The 17,449-nt window shown below is 44.1% G+C and overlaps 1 protein-coding gene across 2 annotated transcripts in view; it reads right to left on the reverse strand.

The window, feature by feature from the left end:
• The window catches only part of SIX4 (SIX homeobox 4), a 103,443-nt gene that overhangs the window by 66,510 nt on the left and 19,484 nt on the right, over window positions 1-17,449 (reverse strand). For both annotated transcript variants that reach the window (XM_069638922.1, XM_069638921.1), the window contains exon 2: window positions 12,095-12,729. In XM_069638922.1, coding sequence (XP_069495023.1) covers window positions 12,095-12,729 — 635 coding nt within the window. The remainder of the gene's footprint in view (window positions 1-12,094; window positions 12,730-17,449) is intronic.

Below are 17,449 nucleotides of genomic sequence, written 5' to 3' on the forward strand. Positions count from 1 at the left end.
TGGTGCAGATATGGTCATTTTAGAAACCAGGGAATGTGTTTGAGGTTTTATTTTCTTGTGCTGCAACCATAGCTTTTCTTTAGAAAAATGTTTTACTACATTTAATATGGTTTTTAGTAGGCAAACTAGGCCAAAGGGTTACTTTAACTAAAAGGTTTTTCACTGAATATCAATGTTTTTTAATGGTCAAGAGTTTCATACATACAATGCCCTTAGGGGATGGAGGGCAATTTGCTATGCCCCAGGCCCAGTCAAGAGACCAGAAGCAGTCTCTTGGCATGGCCTGCAGCCAGGCCCAGTAGCTACTTTGCTAATACTTGCCCCTGGAATAGTTCTGCAAGTTGAGTCTTTCCTGAGAATCTGAGTCAGGTCCGAGAGTTGGCATTGGGCCACAGGTCTGACTGTGGATCTGTGGGCCAATGTGGACCCAAAAATCGCTTTTCGCAAGACACACACAACAATACTGCTTTTGTTTGGCATTTTGCGGTATATTGCACCTTTGTGAACTCCCACTCCCTGAACTTGCTTAAGGTGGCTGGGCATCCATATTGCCCTTTTCAAAAGATGTTCAGAACCAGGCAAAAAGGTCCATGGCTACCATCTAAAAGAAAAAAAACACCCCTTCCCCACTACCAAACACAGAGTCCATGTGAGACAGCTGGTTCTGTTGCTCCATACTAGGTCAGCAACCTCTGAAGAGATCCCATGCACCAGACACAAAACAAAATGTGGCAGCCATCTATAAATCCACGAATTGTACCAGACAAACCAATACAGCACTTTATGTTTGCTTACTTTGGGAAACTGGATGGATTTTCCCTAAACCACAAAATAATGGAGAGGCAGACTAGACAACAATCTTGTGACGGTTTGATGCAAATGCATCCAGTTTGGGTTGTAACATAGAATGTGTCTTGAGAGTGAATGTGGGGTTCAAATGCAGCCCCAAGAAAAAAAGGAAACAATTTGGCTGACGGAGGCCTACAAATGCAGAAATACTATCCTGGCGGCATCAAGGCGCTGTTACAATCAGTTAAACAATCTTGGCGCATGCAGCAGTTCAATAGTCAATGTCGGTAGGTTCGATTAGGCAAATAGCCAGGTTTTTAGGGACTTTCTGAAGGCCCAGTAGGAGGTCTCAGCTCTGAGAGCTTGGGGGGGAGCATGTTCCATTGTTTGGCAGCAAAGGTTGGGAAACTATTTTCCCTCCCACCCCCTGGCTTTAGCTCTGTGGTAGATAGGTTGCAACAGTTTGTTGCTCGGAGCCACTCTGCAAGGTCTGTTGGATTGGTCTCTGGTGATTTTCTGTGATAGATATCTAGGGGCAGGCAGAGTCGGAAAGGCATCTGTGTGTGATGGGCAGAGTCTTGAAGATTATGTGCTCTCCGATTGGAAGCAAGTGAGCGCTTTTCCAGGCAGTGGCGATATGATCTCATCTAGGGATGTCGAGGGCCGCTCGAATGGCATTGTTCTGGGTGACCTGCAGTTTTGCAATGTTCTGGGAGGAGGCGCCTGCATATAGGGCATTGCCGTAGTCTAGCCTTGATCCTATAATGGCTCGTGCAATTGTGAGGCAACTGTCTTTGGAGAGGAAAGATCTGGCAGAGTTGATCAGTTTGGTGGTGTGGGCTGCAGGTGAGGCAATGGCGCTCACTTGACGTGTGAGCAAGAGCAGAGGCGTTGCTAGGGGGGGACTAAGTGGGCTATAGCCCCTGGTCTTTTGGTTGTAGCCCCGGATAGAATCTCAGGAGCTACAACCAAAAGGATAGCTAGCCCCCAGTCCTGACAGTTCCGACATCAGCGTAGCCCCGGGTCTTTTCCAGACCTAGCAACACCCCTGAGCAAGAGTGTAGTGTCGAGGTGTTTTCACTGCAGCCGATACTGGGATTAGGTGAACATCAATACAGGAGGAGGTGAACTGTGGGTCTTAGTTTTGTATGCCCGACGGTGGTCCCACTAGGAGGAGCTCTGTCTTAATGTCATTGAGACAGACAGTGGGTTTCCATCCAAGTTTGAATGATGGAGTAAGCTTTGTTCAATGCTTGCGAGTTTTCGTTGTAATTGCCAGATAGGGGGAGAAGAATGAGGGTCATCAGCAAAGTTAGTGCAACTGATGCCGCTTGGGTCAAGTAGGTCAAAGAGGGGTTTACTAAAGAGGTTATATAATGTGGTGGACACGCAGGAGCCTTGAGGGACTCACAGGTTATGGGTACCAGTGTGGCGCTACAGTACTCTGCGAATACTCTCATGATCTGCCTTGGAGGAAGGATGCCACCCAGCCAGTGGCTTCACCGAGAATCGGACTCTATCCCCGAGATGATGGCAGAGAATCTGGTGGTCAACTAGATCAAAAGCATCTGAGAGATCCAGGAGCAGAAGATGGGCAGAATTTCCACATCAAGCTGATTTTTTAGGTCGACTATTGCTGATAGATGTGAAATCAAAATCACTAACCAATAAGATGGTGCCTGATCACTTGGGGAGTGGGTAAAGATTCACAAGGTGATGCACAATGGAAAAAGGAGAGAGCTGTCTGACATGATCTGAGTGGGACCATTGAAAAACTGCTGGAGAACCAAGATTACCTGGGCGGTGAACATAATCAGGAACAGAGACAGTGGCTGGACTCCATAACAGGTGAGGATAAATAGAGGGATTGAGGCTGGAGGATATCCATGATTTATGTTGAAGTCGGACCAGGCCCCTGTTCTTTTCTGTGGAGGCTTGATGTCTTCTTAGTGAGCACGAAATCCAGAATTATTCTAAGTAAACAAACCTGTCCATCCAACCCAAGTCTTGTGGGGATCGGTTTGATTTAATATCTTCCCTTATTGATTGGGTCGGCAGACTAAATAGAGCCTAGGTATTTTTACTAAATAATAATTTAATTCCCCTACAATCAACTGACACAGGTGATTTTGTTGAAATTCAAATTGAACAACATCGCTTCCAGTGTGGATAAAAGTATAGTCTGTTAAAGTTATTGGGTACCCCCATTTGTTTTGCCAACCCCACAATTTCCCTAAATGGAGGGTTGCACGAAAACGAAATTCCCCCATTGCCCAGGCCCTACTTAAAGCAGAGGGGTTCCAAATCATAAATATCTGGGTTTGTGGCATAGGAAAAGTGTCTTCCCAAAGTTAAACAAGGTGAAACCAGTTATTTAAAAGCACATCTCTACAGAAAGTGAGAAGTGACTCCTGATAGAAGAGAGATTGTTCATTGCATAGGGCAAGGAAGAAGGGTTCTATTTATAAATATGCAGTGATTTGTTCCGTTTGCTGCAATACAACACTAGTGCCGCGCCTGCAAAGTGCTCCGCGTGATTTAAGTTAAACCGTTTGGAAAGGATTGCCAAGCTTATGATCTTGTCATGTTTAAGGTGTTGCATCATTTTTGGAATGAAGAGATTTTTGTGCAATGGAAGAATTGAACGGTTTATTTTAACTGTTTATTTGGTCTGTCTTTTACTTACGAAACCCAAAAGTGAAAACGCACATGTGGTGTCATCTTAGATATTTTCTTAATGTCTATCTCCAAAAAGTGAGTTCTTGGTATTGAAGCTCTTTTTGGTATCCTGTGTTGTGTAAATATTAATTTTCCTGATTAAAAAATGTTTTCTTTCTATATGCTGGCCTGGTTTGTGGCTTACCAATTTTTTAAGGGCGAGGGATCTACGTGGTTCTAGAGTAGAATCTCAGACAAGACTAGATTTACATAAAACAGAATATTGGTGTGGCACTTTTGATTCGGGATGGTGAGGGAGAAGAACTCCCTGCATTCATTTTTGCCCCACAAATATCTCCAACATGAATGGTGAAAAAAAAGGTCCCCTTACAATGCTCCCATGTGACAAACTTCCCACAAAATATATGTACAATTATTTTTTTTAAACTACATTGCTGGGTCTGTCATTTTTTGATGGAAAGTTTGGGCCAAAGTTCTAAATCACACAAAATGTACTCTTCCTATGGGGAGTCCAACTTAACCATACCTAGAAAGCCGCCATCTCCGACCATCTAATTGGGATTAGTTGACGTCTAAAATACAAACAGCTTATTTCCTCACAAAGTTGCCCCAAGCTCCTTGAATCGATAGCTCTGTAGTACCCAGCCAAGAAGCCCAGTATTCTTTTGCAAGCCCATGGCTCACCTGGATTTCTCATTGCCTTGCGCCCAATCTCCAACAACGATTGTGCCCATTCAGCTTTAAAAGAAATCGAGACTGACAAACCCTTAGCTCCAAAACACGTACCCAGATGTGGGCTGTTCAGCGCTATTTATTTCCAGTATCTCACAACTTCATTGGTTGAAAGAAAAAAAAAGTCACTGCTCTCCCTGGGAAATCAGAAGACACTGGCCTTTGTAATCTGGTTTACTGCCTCCATTGCCCACCAGTGACCAACCACTTTCAGTGTGATATCCGAGATATATGTTGGGAGTGCACCCATTCAAATGGAGGTTAACTTTAATGCACTGGGGAGAGTGGAGTTGGGGGGGAAGGAGGGAGTGGGAGGGTTCCAGTTTACACCTACACCACCACTAATGGCACCAGCCATCACATGCTCACGCTTGCTAATTATACGTCCCTACAGGGGAGCATGGGAGCTCATGCAAATACAGGATAATCTGGAGCTTTCGGAACAGTTCATAGTAGAACTAGCATACTGTTCGTTGGCACCCAAACTTTAGCCTGCGGCAGCTCAGCGCCCAACAACAGCCCGCATTCTAAACTTCAGGGATTGTGATATGCATTTAAATACTAGTAAAAAAGTACACATACTCGGCACGGGTTCTGTAGACAGACATGATAACACATCAATTTTTGAAAATCAATGATCCTTTAGGTCGCTGTTCTGAGTCACTTGGTTGATGTGCTTTACACTCTGAAGTAAGCTGCACTGAGATTGGGCGTGTGTAGCTGGCCTACATACCCCAGAGCAGACTTGGAGGAGAGAGTTGGCGTGCTGCAGCATAGCCGGACCTTCTGTGCAGCCTCCCTACCTGTTGACGCAATCTGGCGCAGTGTTGTGTCTTGCGGAGCAAATATCTTCGAAACCGGTGCGTCTAGGGCCTTGAAAAGTGTTTGTCAAGCATCCGAGATTTGTTCGTCGCATCGAGACGCTTAAAAAGACAACCACCTTGTGGTTTCACTGCTTCCAGGCAACCGTCTCATGTGTGCAAAGGGCGACATCCAGGGAACAGGGAGGGGTATCGACATGCAATGTATCCAGTAACGTGCGGAGCGTCCTCACAGGTAACCAAGCAAAATCTGGTGCAGATTGGTGGAACAGTGTCAAATTGTATAACACATTGATTTTTATGTACATCTCTGAGAAAAGGGTCCTTTTCCTCGGCTCCAATAAGGCTTTTTGTAACCAGCAGACTTTTCAAAGTCTGGCCCGAATTAGTGAAGATCCTTTCTAGGAGCCAATAGACTTACACGAGGGGAATATTAAACGTGTTATGATGTATTCTATAATTCTGTCAAATGTTGGCTATAACATTTTGTTAATTTACCATATAAATATCTAGTAAAACATAATTAACAAAGAAACATGCCATGTTGTTCCCGTGAAAATGTGTAAGTGTTTATTTATATGTCGTCTTGCTTCCAAGGCAAGCGCATTGCCCCCGAGCTATCCTCCCTTTGCGTCGAACTGAATGGCAAGAAGCAGTCGCCTTTATTGACGGCAATATGCCGATTCATTGCAGACAGGCCGAAGAACCAAGCGAATTGTTAACCTTGACGCGTCCACCAATTTATCAAGCTACAGATATCCAAATTCAGTATTTGACCTGTGGTATTTAAGAGAAATTGTTGATCAGAGTATGCTACAACACATTTGCTATGAATAAGTTGCATTGTATGATCAGTTCCCCATCGGTGTCTCCTCCCCCTTTTGTGTGCGAATAAACAAACTTAGTTATAAGTGGTTTGATATAATTATGTTTTTGGGCTACACCGCATTGTTTTGGGAAGAGGTGGGGCACTCATCTGTAGGATCAGATAGAGTTACACCCTATCATAATCATTCACGTGCATTAGATTTCCTGACACACAACTATCATCCATTATTGGTACCAATACTGCAGGGCCCGTGGCCAGGGTTGCCAGAAAAGGAAGCCCACTTATAGCTCAAATGGAGCTCGCAACTCGCCCAAAAGTAGCCCAACCACATACTTTTGCATGTGCCTAACTTTCTTCATCCAAATAGGAGGAAGTGGTCGGGGGTGAGAGCCAGGGGGGTAAGCAAAACACTACCTTTTGACTGTGTGGTGCTGCGGCCTAAAATTGATTTTGCAAGCCCCAAATTCTAACAGAGGAGCAGGAGGGTACACGGGTCGGTCCCTAAAATCATTAGATCTGCACCATTGTTAAGGCATCTTAATCCCTTAAAGGATTGTGTGGGGGTGGTTAAAGCAGAGCGAAATTAAGTTTGCCTAGGCTCACACTAATGGGCTAAACAGTGAAGCAGGGATTTTAATCCACTAAGCAATTTAAGCACTGGACCCCATACACAGTCGTGGTTTTATTGGTACAAATATGTAAGGTTAGAATTTCAAAGCGTACAATAATTCTGTCGTATAAGGTTTACTTGTAAAAATACACCAGCTGCAGAAACCTAAAAACATGTACATCCTTATATAAAACATGTTAAGCTGTTAAACTACAACAACACTAATTTAATTGTTCACATCCTGAAAAGAACATTTGACAATTGACAAAGCAAACCACTGCTCCCACCCTCCCCCCCAACCCAACCAACCTAGTAGACTACATGGGTATAACAATCTGTAAAAGGAAGGGGGCTGGACTATTCACTTTAACTTATTTGGAAATTCGCACATGTTTTCTAGTTCGTTTGTGTCGTTTTGGGGCCTTCAGTTGGAAATGTGTGCATCAGGCATAATGCACGGTTTGCAAGAATGTTAAGAGGTGCTGAATGCAAGCCCCCCCCCCCGCCCTTAATGCTTTGTGTTGCACTTTCTACTCTTCACCAAGTATAGGAACAACATTTATTATTATCAAAGGATTGCCCTTCAGACTAGCCCAAAAATCCCCAACCCGCACACTAGCGTCATTTAACTCACAATTGGATGTTGAGTAGCCAAATTGTGTGGGAAATGGCCCAATCTAGCAACCCTGCCCATGGCCACCATAGCTGGTAGGGTACAGAAGTGATTTATGAGCTGGGACATCTGCGGCCTAAATAATCCGATAAATACCTGGGAGAGATATATATAGAGTGTCACAAAGTGCAGGCTATATTACTGCAGGAAACGCAGGCAAGACTATGCACGAGTCATTTGCTAGAAGGTGTGGTCCATGCAGGAACTATGCAAATTCATTCACAAAGGCTAGATGAGCTCACAATTACACACAAAACTCTGCATTTCAGATAGATTGACTCTATAAATGATACTTTGGATTGCATTTTGTACTCTGCAGATAGGAGGTACTGGTTGTCAATGGATACGGCCCCAAAATTGATGATCCCCAATAAAGACCCCGATTTCTCTGCACATGTGTTGTAAGTCTGTAACAAAACACCAAGAGTACAGGTTATATGGGGGGGGTGACTGGAACTTGAACGTTGGTGTCAACCACACAGATACTACAGACAAAGAAATTATACGAATCAGCGGCAACCATATGGAATACCATGACGGACAGAAATTGGGTGGATGTCAGAAGAGGTCTACACCCAAACTTCAGAGAATATTTCTATTATTCATCAGCGCACATGTTATCTTATACAGGCTGCTGGTTAACCTCTCAACACCTGCTAAGACAGGTAAAATATTGTGCTATGCCTTCCCGCACCCACCTATGCACCCGTTGTCCTCACACCATCCTTTAGGTTCTGATATTACGTGTAGGTCCCAAAGGAGATTGAAACTGGCATCTTTTCTAGATCTGGTGTTCAAGTCCAACATTCTTGAACATGTTCAGATTTTTTTATATATCACAAATATATTTTACTATCCACTCCACCCATACACTCCCAGTGACTGGTAAGTATGATAGTAAAAAATTGCCCAAGCCCACTAGACCAACCGTGGTGAAAAAGGTGCATTTATTTAATCTGTAAGAATACGACCATCAAACATAGTAAAACATTCTTACATCAATCTTCATGCAGACCAGGTTCCGCTCTGTTAGAGGAGCTTTGTCAGGCTAGTTGTTTGGATAACAACTAGCCTGACGAAGCTCTTCTAACAGAGCGGAACGCGTGGCAACCTCCGCCCGGTGGGGTGAGTTTCATGTTTCTTGACCTGGTCAGCATGAAGTTTGATGTAAAAATGTTTTACTATGTTTGATGCTCGTATTATTACAGAATAAATAAATACATATTTTTTCACCAAGGTTGGTCTAGTGGGCTTGGGCAATTTTGTACTATCATACTTCCCAGTCACTGAGAGTGTATGGGTGGAGTGGATAGTACAATATATTTGTGATAGGTTGTAAGCTTAACCAAGCTTTAGCCCAAAAGCACCAGCTATTTGAGAGAGGTTGAGAGCAGAGATTTTGGCTACAGTTGGATATGTGACTATCTCGTCCGTTTCCTCCATGCATAGGTTATGGCAAAGTTACAAAGTATATGTCCACATCGCATTGCCATTGCAACAGAATTTGGGGTGCCGAGTACAGAACATGGGGAAATCCGAGCTGCGACTGGAGCTTCTGGGATATCACGCACTTCTGCATGCACCCGAGCCACTAACAGATATTAAAAATTAGCTAGAAAAATACAGGGCTGTAACAGGGAGACAACCCCATTTTCCCACTCCATCGATGGTCCGGAGATACAGTGTGGCAGATAGACCTGGTTCATCATTGGCCAGGTTCATAGGACACGACACAGGTGAAATTATCTTGGCAATTGGAAATGATACACAGGAGATATGTACTGACTATTGAATTATAATAGACCTGTTCCTTCAGCGTTATAAAGATTTGCAATTTGTATGCTATTTGCACCGACAAATATAGAGCCCAAAATCAGTAGTTATTGAATGGCTCGACTAGATCGGCTTTCTCTGCAGAGGCCAGGGTGTTAGATGCGCCATTGTCTCTGGAGGACGGTACGGTCTGCAATTGAAACACTCCCAAATAAAAAGGACCCTGGAGTTGGTGGGCTAGTAGTCGAATTCTTCAAGAAGCAGATTGAGGCTTGGGCCATAGCAGCTTAGATGATAGGAGGAAGCATTAGATATGGGCTTTCTCTCTCCAACATTGCCTTACACAATCAATCATAACTCTTATTAAAACCCAACAAACCTTCAGAAGAGTTGAGTTTGCAGCACCCATTTTCGCAACTAAACGTACATACAAAAATCTTCTGCTGTACTCTAGTAAGCCGGCTTCAGCCATTATTGCCCCTATATATTCATGCAGACCAATCCGAGTTTCTCCCGGTTGATCTACAGCTTTGAATTTGCAACGTCTATTTAATATAATGTCCCTCATGGAATCTAGCAATTCAGCCGTCACTGTTGCTCCCGATGCGGGAAAAGATTTTAACTCAAGAGTCTTGGAATGTCCTCTTGATGCAGTAGAGAGTTATGGCCTTGGGGTATACTTTCTATTCTGTATTAAATTGCTATACTCCCAGCCAGTAGCAGCAAAGAAAATTGAGGATACATTTTTTCTAAGCCCTTTTCTTGTTGCCCACTTTCCCAGTTATTTTCTCCGGTTATTGAACTACTAGCTGATCTTCCAAGATACAAACACAGCCGCCATGGTATTCCTCGGCAGCCCCGGATGATGTACTATTATATACCAGAAAGCGTGAAGACAACAACAATCATGTCCAATAGTATTGATTTCTGAGCGTACTCTGGTTTAACTATTTATTGGTCCAAGTCAGAAGCATTCGCACTGACCAATGTTAACAAGCTCTCAACCGATATGCTGAAATGAAAAAGGCCCCTATAGCCATAACATATTTAGGGGTAACAGTGTCTAAAAACCGCTCTTCGCTTTATACTGACAATATAGGACCTACAGGAATTACAGAATTACCTATAGGAATTACAGTGCTATAAAATAACCGTAGAAGGCATTGCCATCTCGTTAATGGGCAGGTTGGCTTGATGGCAATACTACCTGAACTCATACCATTTCATTAATGTTCCTTCATTATTCAATCATTCTTTCCTTGATGTATTGAACAAAATGATCACACTGCTTTTATGGCATGCCGGGTTGGTAAGTGTGGAACTCATGTCTAAACCTCATACTATGGGTGGATAACATACCCCTGATTTTGAATTGCATTATCCAGTGGCTCAATCAAGATTAATCGCTTATAGGACGGAGATGGTAGGAACATGCTTCCTCACTTTAAGCTGGAACGTAAAGCTCTCGGCACAAAGATTCTCGTGCCCCTTATTTTTAACACCAAATACAAAGCCAATTTGACCATATAAAGACAACCACACTTGCTTGGAAGAGGATTATGAACTGCTCGAGTATTCGAAATCCGTACCACTGCAACGTGTAGACTTGGGGTATTTAAAATACTCATGCGACTTTGGATGAAACCATTGGAGCCCTATGGAAAAAGCAGGAATACGCTCATTAGGAAACCTTTTTGTGGCTGGTCCTTTAACATGATCTCACATACTTAATAAAAGGTGGCAAAGGACCGTTGATCACATTGCAATAGACATGGTCACATCTCTTCCCTCTGAATGGCCGTGTGCGAATGTTCTAATCCAATTCACGTGGCAAGCGGGGAAAAAGAACTCTACGTGGAAATGCATCATTATACATGGCTTAGGTCCTGTACCCTTACCAAAGAGGTTTACATTCCATTCTAAACTTCGATAATACAGGTTACGGTCCTACAAAGACTGCACTATACTGCAGCGCAATTAAGAAATTCGCAAAAAGAATAAAAGGAAACTGCAGAGGTGCAATTCTTCATAGGCGGGATATAGTCGTGCGTGCACCTGGTCATGCCCGGATCTTATTGCATTTGAGACAAATGTTTGTTCAAGCTTGTCCTCGATGATCGGTACCGCTGTCACTGATGTGGGACTTTCTCAGCCGTTACTCTAAGATGCTCAAGATCAAGCGCACGTTACTCTACTTCGGATATTTACTCGTCAAACGTCAATACTGTGGAGCTGGAAACAGCGTAGCCCACCACCGACTGGCAATTGATGGCATGGCTTATCATGGGATAATAGCAAATATGTTTATATTTCATTGCTGCCTTCCATTAGTCGCCCTAAGGATAGCTGGTGTTACTACTGATCATATTTATAACTCCAACTGAACGGAAATAAAGAACCCGGGAGTCAACATGGCACGGGGTCTGAGCCAGAAGTGGCGAGCAAAAGCTGTAATCAATGTTAAATTGATATAGGATTTGTGTATTGTACTGCTTTGCGTTTAACTCCAGGAATGTGTCTGTATTTTTGTTTGTTCTGTGTAAGGCAAATCATTTCAAGGAATTTGTTATAAAAAATAAAAAAAACCTCTCACCATCATTTACAGGACTAGGTATCAACTGGACAGATTATTCACCCACAGGGTGCAAGGGACATCCTGGAAAGCACAAGAGCAGAGCTCAAGCAGCCCATGGACTCCCTCACAACTCTGTAGTGAAAGACACTCCGTGCTCATTGAGTGAGCAATGTGACTTTGCAGTAGGAGTTTTTACTGCTACAGCCAATACAATCCATTGCTTTGCGCGGACAGGCTGGGCTACTACTATTGCTGGATATGAGACTGGACTCTTAACAAGATGACCGGTTCTTACTGAAGTGCAAATATCAGGCCGAGGGAGGCAGAGAGGGCCACAAACATACAGTAGCAGTGGAAGCAAGCAGCGTTCTGCCATAGTGATGTGGCTGCAGTGTACAGTGACTCTGGTTGTGCACTGCTGCAATGGCGGAGCAGTGCGCAACAGCTTCTACAGCTGGTTTTGACACAGCCCCTGGGTTTTACAAAATGGGTGTTGGGTGCATTTCATTCTAGTCATTGTGGTATATAAAGCTCGAGCAATTATAGATCTAAAAAAATTAAATAACAATCATACTGTTTGCAACGAGGAATAGCGAAGAAGAAAATGTTTTACCTTGTGGTGCGGCCATCGAAATGGACGGCAACTGGAGAGATGAAAAACCAAGGCTTCCGTTGAGTAGTTGTCCATTGGTCCCCGAATTGGGGATCTGAACGATGCCATACTGATTGATCTGCAGCGGGGTTGTAAACGTAAGAATGGAGCCCCCATCTTGGGAAGTAACCGCCTCCATGACTTCGGTTTTTACTTCAGTGCTTGGTATTAAGCCGGGAAACGTGGTCGGTGTATTGCTGCCGTACACTGTCGAATTAGACATGGCGGCCTGGAAAAGCTTGAAATCCTTCACGTCCTCCGTTGCAGACGTCAGGAGCCCGTTGCTTGAGGTGCTGCCGCTTGACACACTGGGAGTCATTTTGGGTTGATTCAGGGTCACCGACTGGGAATGTCCCAGATTAAGGCCATTGACAATGACTCCGTTAGGTCCCTGGATAAACGAGCTACCATTGAGGAACAAAGGTGGCGAATTTAAGGAGATCTTAGCATTTCCGAGCTGTTGCATGTACAGCGCATCGGTGTGTCCAAGGCCGAGGCCGGAAACGCCATCGGACGACATGGACTCAGGATGCGGTGATAAATCTTCATGTCCCTTACTGGATTCATCTTCAGTGCTGTGGTTACCATCTGACTCGCTGCAGAGAGAAAAAAGGGACATTCAATTAATAAGTAATTCTCTCAATGCATATAGAAGGTCTGTGGCTTGGGGGCAATCCACCCACAAATCCTCGTGGCCCAACCGGTGACACAGGGGAGGAGGATGTTGTCACTGTGCATGAAGGAACTGGAATACTGATCACAATGTGCTAATAAGTGAACACACTAGCCCGACACAAACAAAGTGCATTGGTTTATTCAACATAAATAACACAACATGATATTATATAGCGAGCTGCTAAGGAATGCTGTTTGGCTATGAGGACTACAAAGGTCTGAACTGGCCAATGTATATTGTAATGCATTCTGTGTTCCCTGTGGTACAAAGAGTTTGTGCATTCGCCATAGCAGAACTTGTGTAGCTTGCTCATCTTTTTCAGGGATTACATGAATTCACGTGCAATAACCAAATTTGAAATCTATGAGTCGAGTGCCAAGATGGTTCCGCATGTAGCTCAGTAGGTCAAGCACTTCTCTCAGAGATGTGTGGCGATTTGCCAGATCACAAATCTAAACAAGACATACCCTGCATTTCCACTCAATGAGCTTGATAAACTTGAGTACATAGCTTTGAGGATAGTAACGCAGGGTGTGCTACAAAACAACATACCAGCAACATAAAATGGCAATTATAAAAATGAATACAACATCAATGTGGTGCACGTCTGCAGCTTGGTCTCCCCAAATGAGGTCTGTAAAAACCAGATAGCACCCCCGCCCCCAATAAAGAGCATAATCATTTTGTTGGGAGATGTGCTTTGGTAGCTAATTGCAGACAGAGGCGTCACAGAGTCAAGGCCCATGGCCCGGTTTTGCTAATGGACGGTAGAGGACCAGTTGGCCCTTCGATCTCGGATAGATCATCTTATCTCACTGCACAGTAAGGTGCTGTCTCTGTTGAAAGGGTTTCGTTTTTCACAGTCTTGTAGCATTGTTTAGCCCATGGTCTGCCATTTCTTTTCATGTTCACCTTTTGATTGCAAAGACAACGGTCACAGGTCTCTAGCAAACTTATTTGACACAATAACATGTTGTTATTTTTTTATACAAATTCAAAATTTCTTCTTCACATCATGAATAACAATGGCCAAGTCTGTCAAACAATGACTATAAGCAAGTGAGCCTATCACATTTTCGTTTGCTGGGTGCATTTCAAATCCAGTCGACAACCCCAAAGAGCCCTTTTAGGTCCACACTAATTACTATTCTAATACTAGTAGTATTTAAACCATAATGGAGGAAACTAAGCTACAATCATTGTTCTTTTGCATACTGTGTTTCTACAGATGATGGTTATATCGGTTTATCCTGCGATTTCCATACTTTCCAAGTCTTTTCTACAAAACAGAGAAACAGTCACAAATAATTGCACCTTGATGTATGATAAGAACTAGAAAGAAATTGTGGCACAAAGACTGTAATTCTAGGCAACTCAATTATAGTCTGACCTGTCAAAATGTACAGTCTGTAATATTTCAATATCGTCAGCCCTTAAAATTAATTGAGTTCTCAGGGAGCACTGTTAGAATAATCCACACTCATGGTTCAAGTGGCTATTGTGTTGCTTTATATACAATAATAGCGACCAGTGGTGTATTGCTCAGCACAGTTGGTTTCTTGGCACGTTCATGGAAAATGGGCCTTCTCTAACCCCAGTCTGTGTGTGGGTTTGTGCACCTTCCTGGTAACTAGCAACCTGTAGCCGCCATCTAGGCCGTGGCATTGGTCCATTGCTCGTGGATAGCAATCTGTCCCTCTCACCCATACTCCAGTAGTTGCATATTCCCGCAGGCTGCTAATGAGTCCTGCAACTATCCTGGGGTATGTGTACCTTTCTCATAGGGATAGTTATACCTTAATCTATAGTACAGCCTTTACAGCTTCCATGTGGCAGTTACTAAAATGTGTCGTAAGCTTATGGTAGAACTTCAGCACCTTCTTCCCAGACAGATTATTTTGCCATTAAAAGGCCACTTGTTTATTACCCTGCGTATAAACGTCATACACCACAGATAAAGGGATTTTGAACGTGCATTAGAATAGCCATCAAGCTATGGGTTGGGACTGGGAAGAAGGGGTTGGGGGCGCTGGGGAGAGCGGTGGAGACCAGAGTGTCTTGGAGCCTATGTTTTTGATTCAAAGGTTGTTCCCCCGGAGTTGTCTGTCCCGGGACCTAAATAGGTTATGGTGGCCCCGACTTAAAAAGGGTCAAGCACAATCTCAGAGGGGACAGAAGAGAAATAAACCATCAGAGCCCGATCAGCACCAGGGCTCCACCTGCAGTTTTCTTTACTCCATTAGATAAACTAAAATAACGTCATAAATGCGTGGACCTTCTGTGGATGCAAGTGGCACCTGGGAGCAGGAGTAAATGCAAATCTATTTGGGGAGTACTACACTTCTCGGACTGCAGGATGTTGGATGGCCATGCTACAATGTACAATTACAGACAGGAACTTCACATTCGCATTAAGAGCTCTTCCTCACTATGGTGGACCAGAAGCAGGACACTGGGACATCATGTTCATGGATTTTTATTATGTTCTTTCACAATTAGTCTGACCTCTTGGCAGGCTTCAAAGAAAATAAACTATGAAAAATAACCAAGAGCTATAGTTCCTATTCTATGTTCAATGAAATGATGTTCTTGCCAGGGAGAATCTAAAACATACAAGATATGGAAAAACTAACACACAAATCTAAGTGTTTAACAGCTAAAAGATGCTTGACTGCTGCTTCGGTTTCAGGTTTTCTCCCCTCGATATAATGCTCAGGTGCCAATCTAATAGCTAAATGTTCCAAATAAAATCTTACTTGAGGTATTTCAGTCGTTTTTTCTCCTGACACCTTGGGATGATGTTTACACTTGTTCACCCCACCATGGGTGTGCGTTTCCCGCCTGGGTTTTCACACACTCCTTTATTCCATTCTGGGTATTACTCTTTCATCCCTGTTCCAGCGTGTCTTCTCACTCTATCCCACTTCTAGGGTCTCTTGACTCTCGTTCCCCTCTCTTGTGGTATCTTCATTCTCGCCCCATCTCTTGGGGCATCTTCTTCACTCTAATTAGCTTCACTCAGTAAGGGGACGAGCCTCTTAGGAAACTCCTTTGCACTGGGCTCACTCCTTCTTGCCCTCCAGGAGTAGTCAGGCTGCCCACAGTCCCCTCACTGGGGAACTGTAGGTTGTCTAGCCACTTCCACAGGCTAGCATGTGCTGCCTTTCTTCCAGGAATAGGAAGAAATGTCCAGAAAAAAAAATTACCGACACCACCAAAAGACCTAACACACACACCACGAAAAGTTCTAACTACCAAAAGTTCTAAAACATTTCTGTGGTATGTGTTTAGGTGTTTTGGTGGGGTCAGTGTGAAAATATTTTTTTTCAAAAGGCTGCGGGGGGCTGTGACCCCCGCAACACCCTGCTCACTACAGTGACCGGGGATTGCGGGAGACACCCCCGCAACTATCCCGACAGAACAAAAATGTAAAAAAAAAAAAAATTAAAATAAAAAAAGGGGGGGGGCTGCCGAGGTGTCCCCCGCAACATCCCGCTCACTATACTACACAGTATGGGAAACGTACCAACATTTTGTATTCGTGCATTTCCCATGCAAACATTTCCGTTGCAGCAAAATCAGCCGTGGAAAAATCACGTAGATCCTCCTTCCAGATCCTCTGGCTGCTAGATCAGAGGGGTGCGGGCCTCTTCACCCACCCTCTTGGTTCATCTGGGCTCTCTCAGGTTTCCCTCTTCAGCATAGCAGTGTAGCTTCCAGGCACAAGGCAGCCTTCCTTCCCCCTGCTTTAGGTTTCTTCTCCACTGTTTCCCCAAACCAGCCAGACAGGGAAACACTCCCCAGCCAAAATAACTTGCAACTGAACTGGCTCATCTTTTATTCAGTCCTTTCTCCCCCTAACAGAATACTGATTGGCAGACCTATCTGGCTTCACCATTGGTGGAAGTAGTGCTTACATCATAGCCTCAGAGGGAAAAGTCATTCCCTATTGGTCAGTTTGAATAACAGTTGAGTCAATTACCTGGGAAGAGAATCATCGGATGGCGGAGCCAGCCGTAGTCAAAGGCCTGTGGAACTCTCTGCCGCACTCCGCTGCTTGCCGCGGCTACCCGTTGAGAGTCTGATGCCTAACCCTCATCAGACCAAATAACTAAGGTAAGCCAGCTCGTTACCAATGCACGGCTGGCAAATATTGTTCTGTCACTGAAGTCAATACCCAATCCACCACCTAGCACCTTGCCCGACCTACTTCCTCCCCATAGTAGGGTCTGTCACTGGGCCACTTTGCGCTTTTCTGATAAAATTTTTTTTTTTTAAAAAAAAGACTACCGCTAGTCTTCCCATCACCCATACCAACGAACAGCCAGTGCACACAAAAGGGTAGCCCTACTCTGCAACCATGCCCAACGCAGTTAAAGGCTCTAAAGGAGAACATGCTCCACTCAAAACTTCAGGGACCCCAACTCCGACTGCTTCAAACCCATGCTTAGCAACCGGCCCACATCTAACTCTCTGGCCACCCAACACCCTAACCCCCAAAAGATTCCTAATCCTCCCGTTTCTTGTCACACAGAAATCCACTTCTCCAAGGTCGCTTCTCACACCACTAACCACCACCATACCCCCCTTCACCTAGTAACGGGATCCTCCTGCCACATAACCTAACACACGCTCTACTA

The sequence above is a fragment of the Ambystoma mexicanum genome, chromosome 14 (assembly GCF_040938575.1).
Source record: "Ambystoma mexicanum isolate Mex_15411 chromosome 14, UKY_AmexF1_1, whole genome shotgun sequence".
Taxonomy (NCBI): domain Eukaryota; kingdom Metazoa; phylum Chordata; class Amphibia; order Caudata; family Ambystomatidae; genus Ambystoma; species Ambystoma mexicanum.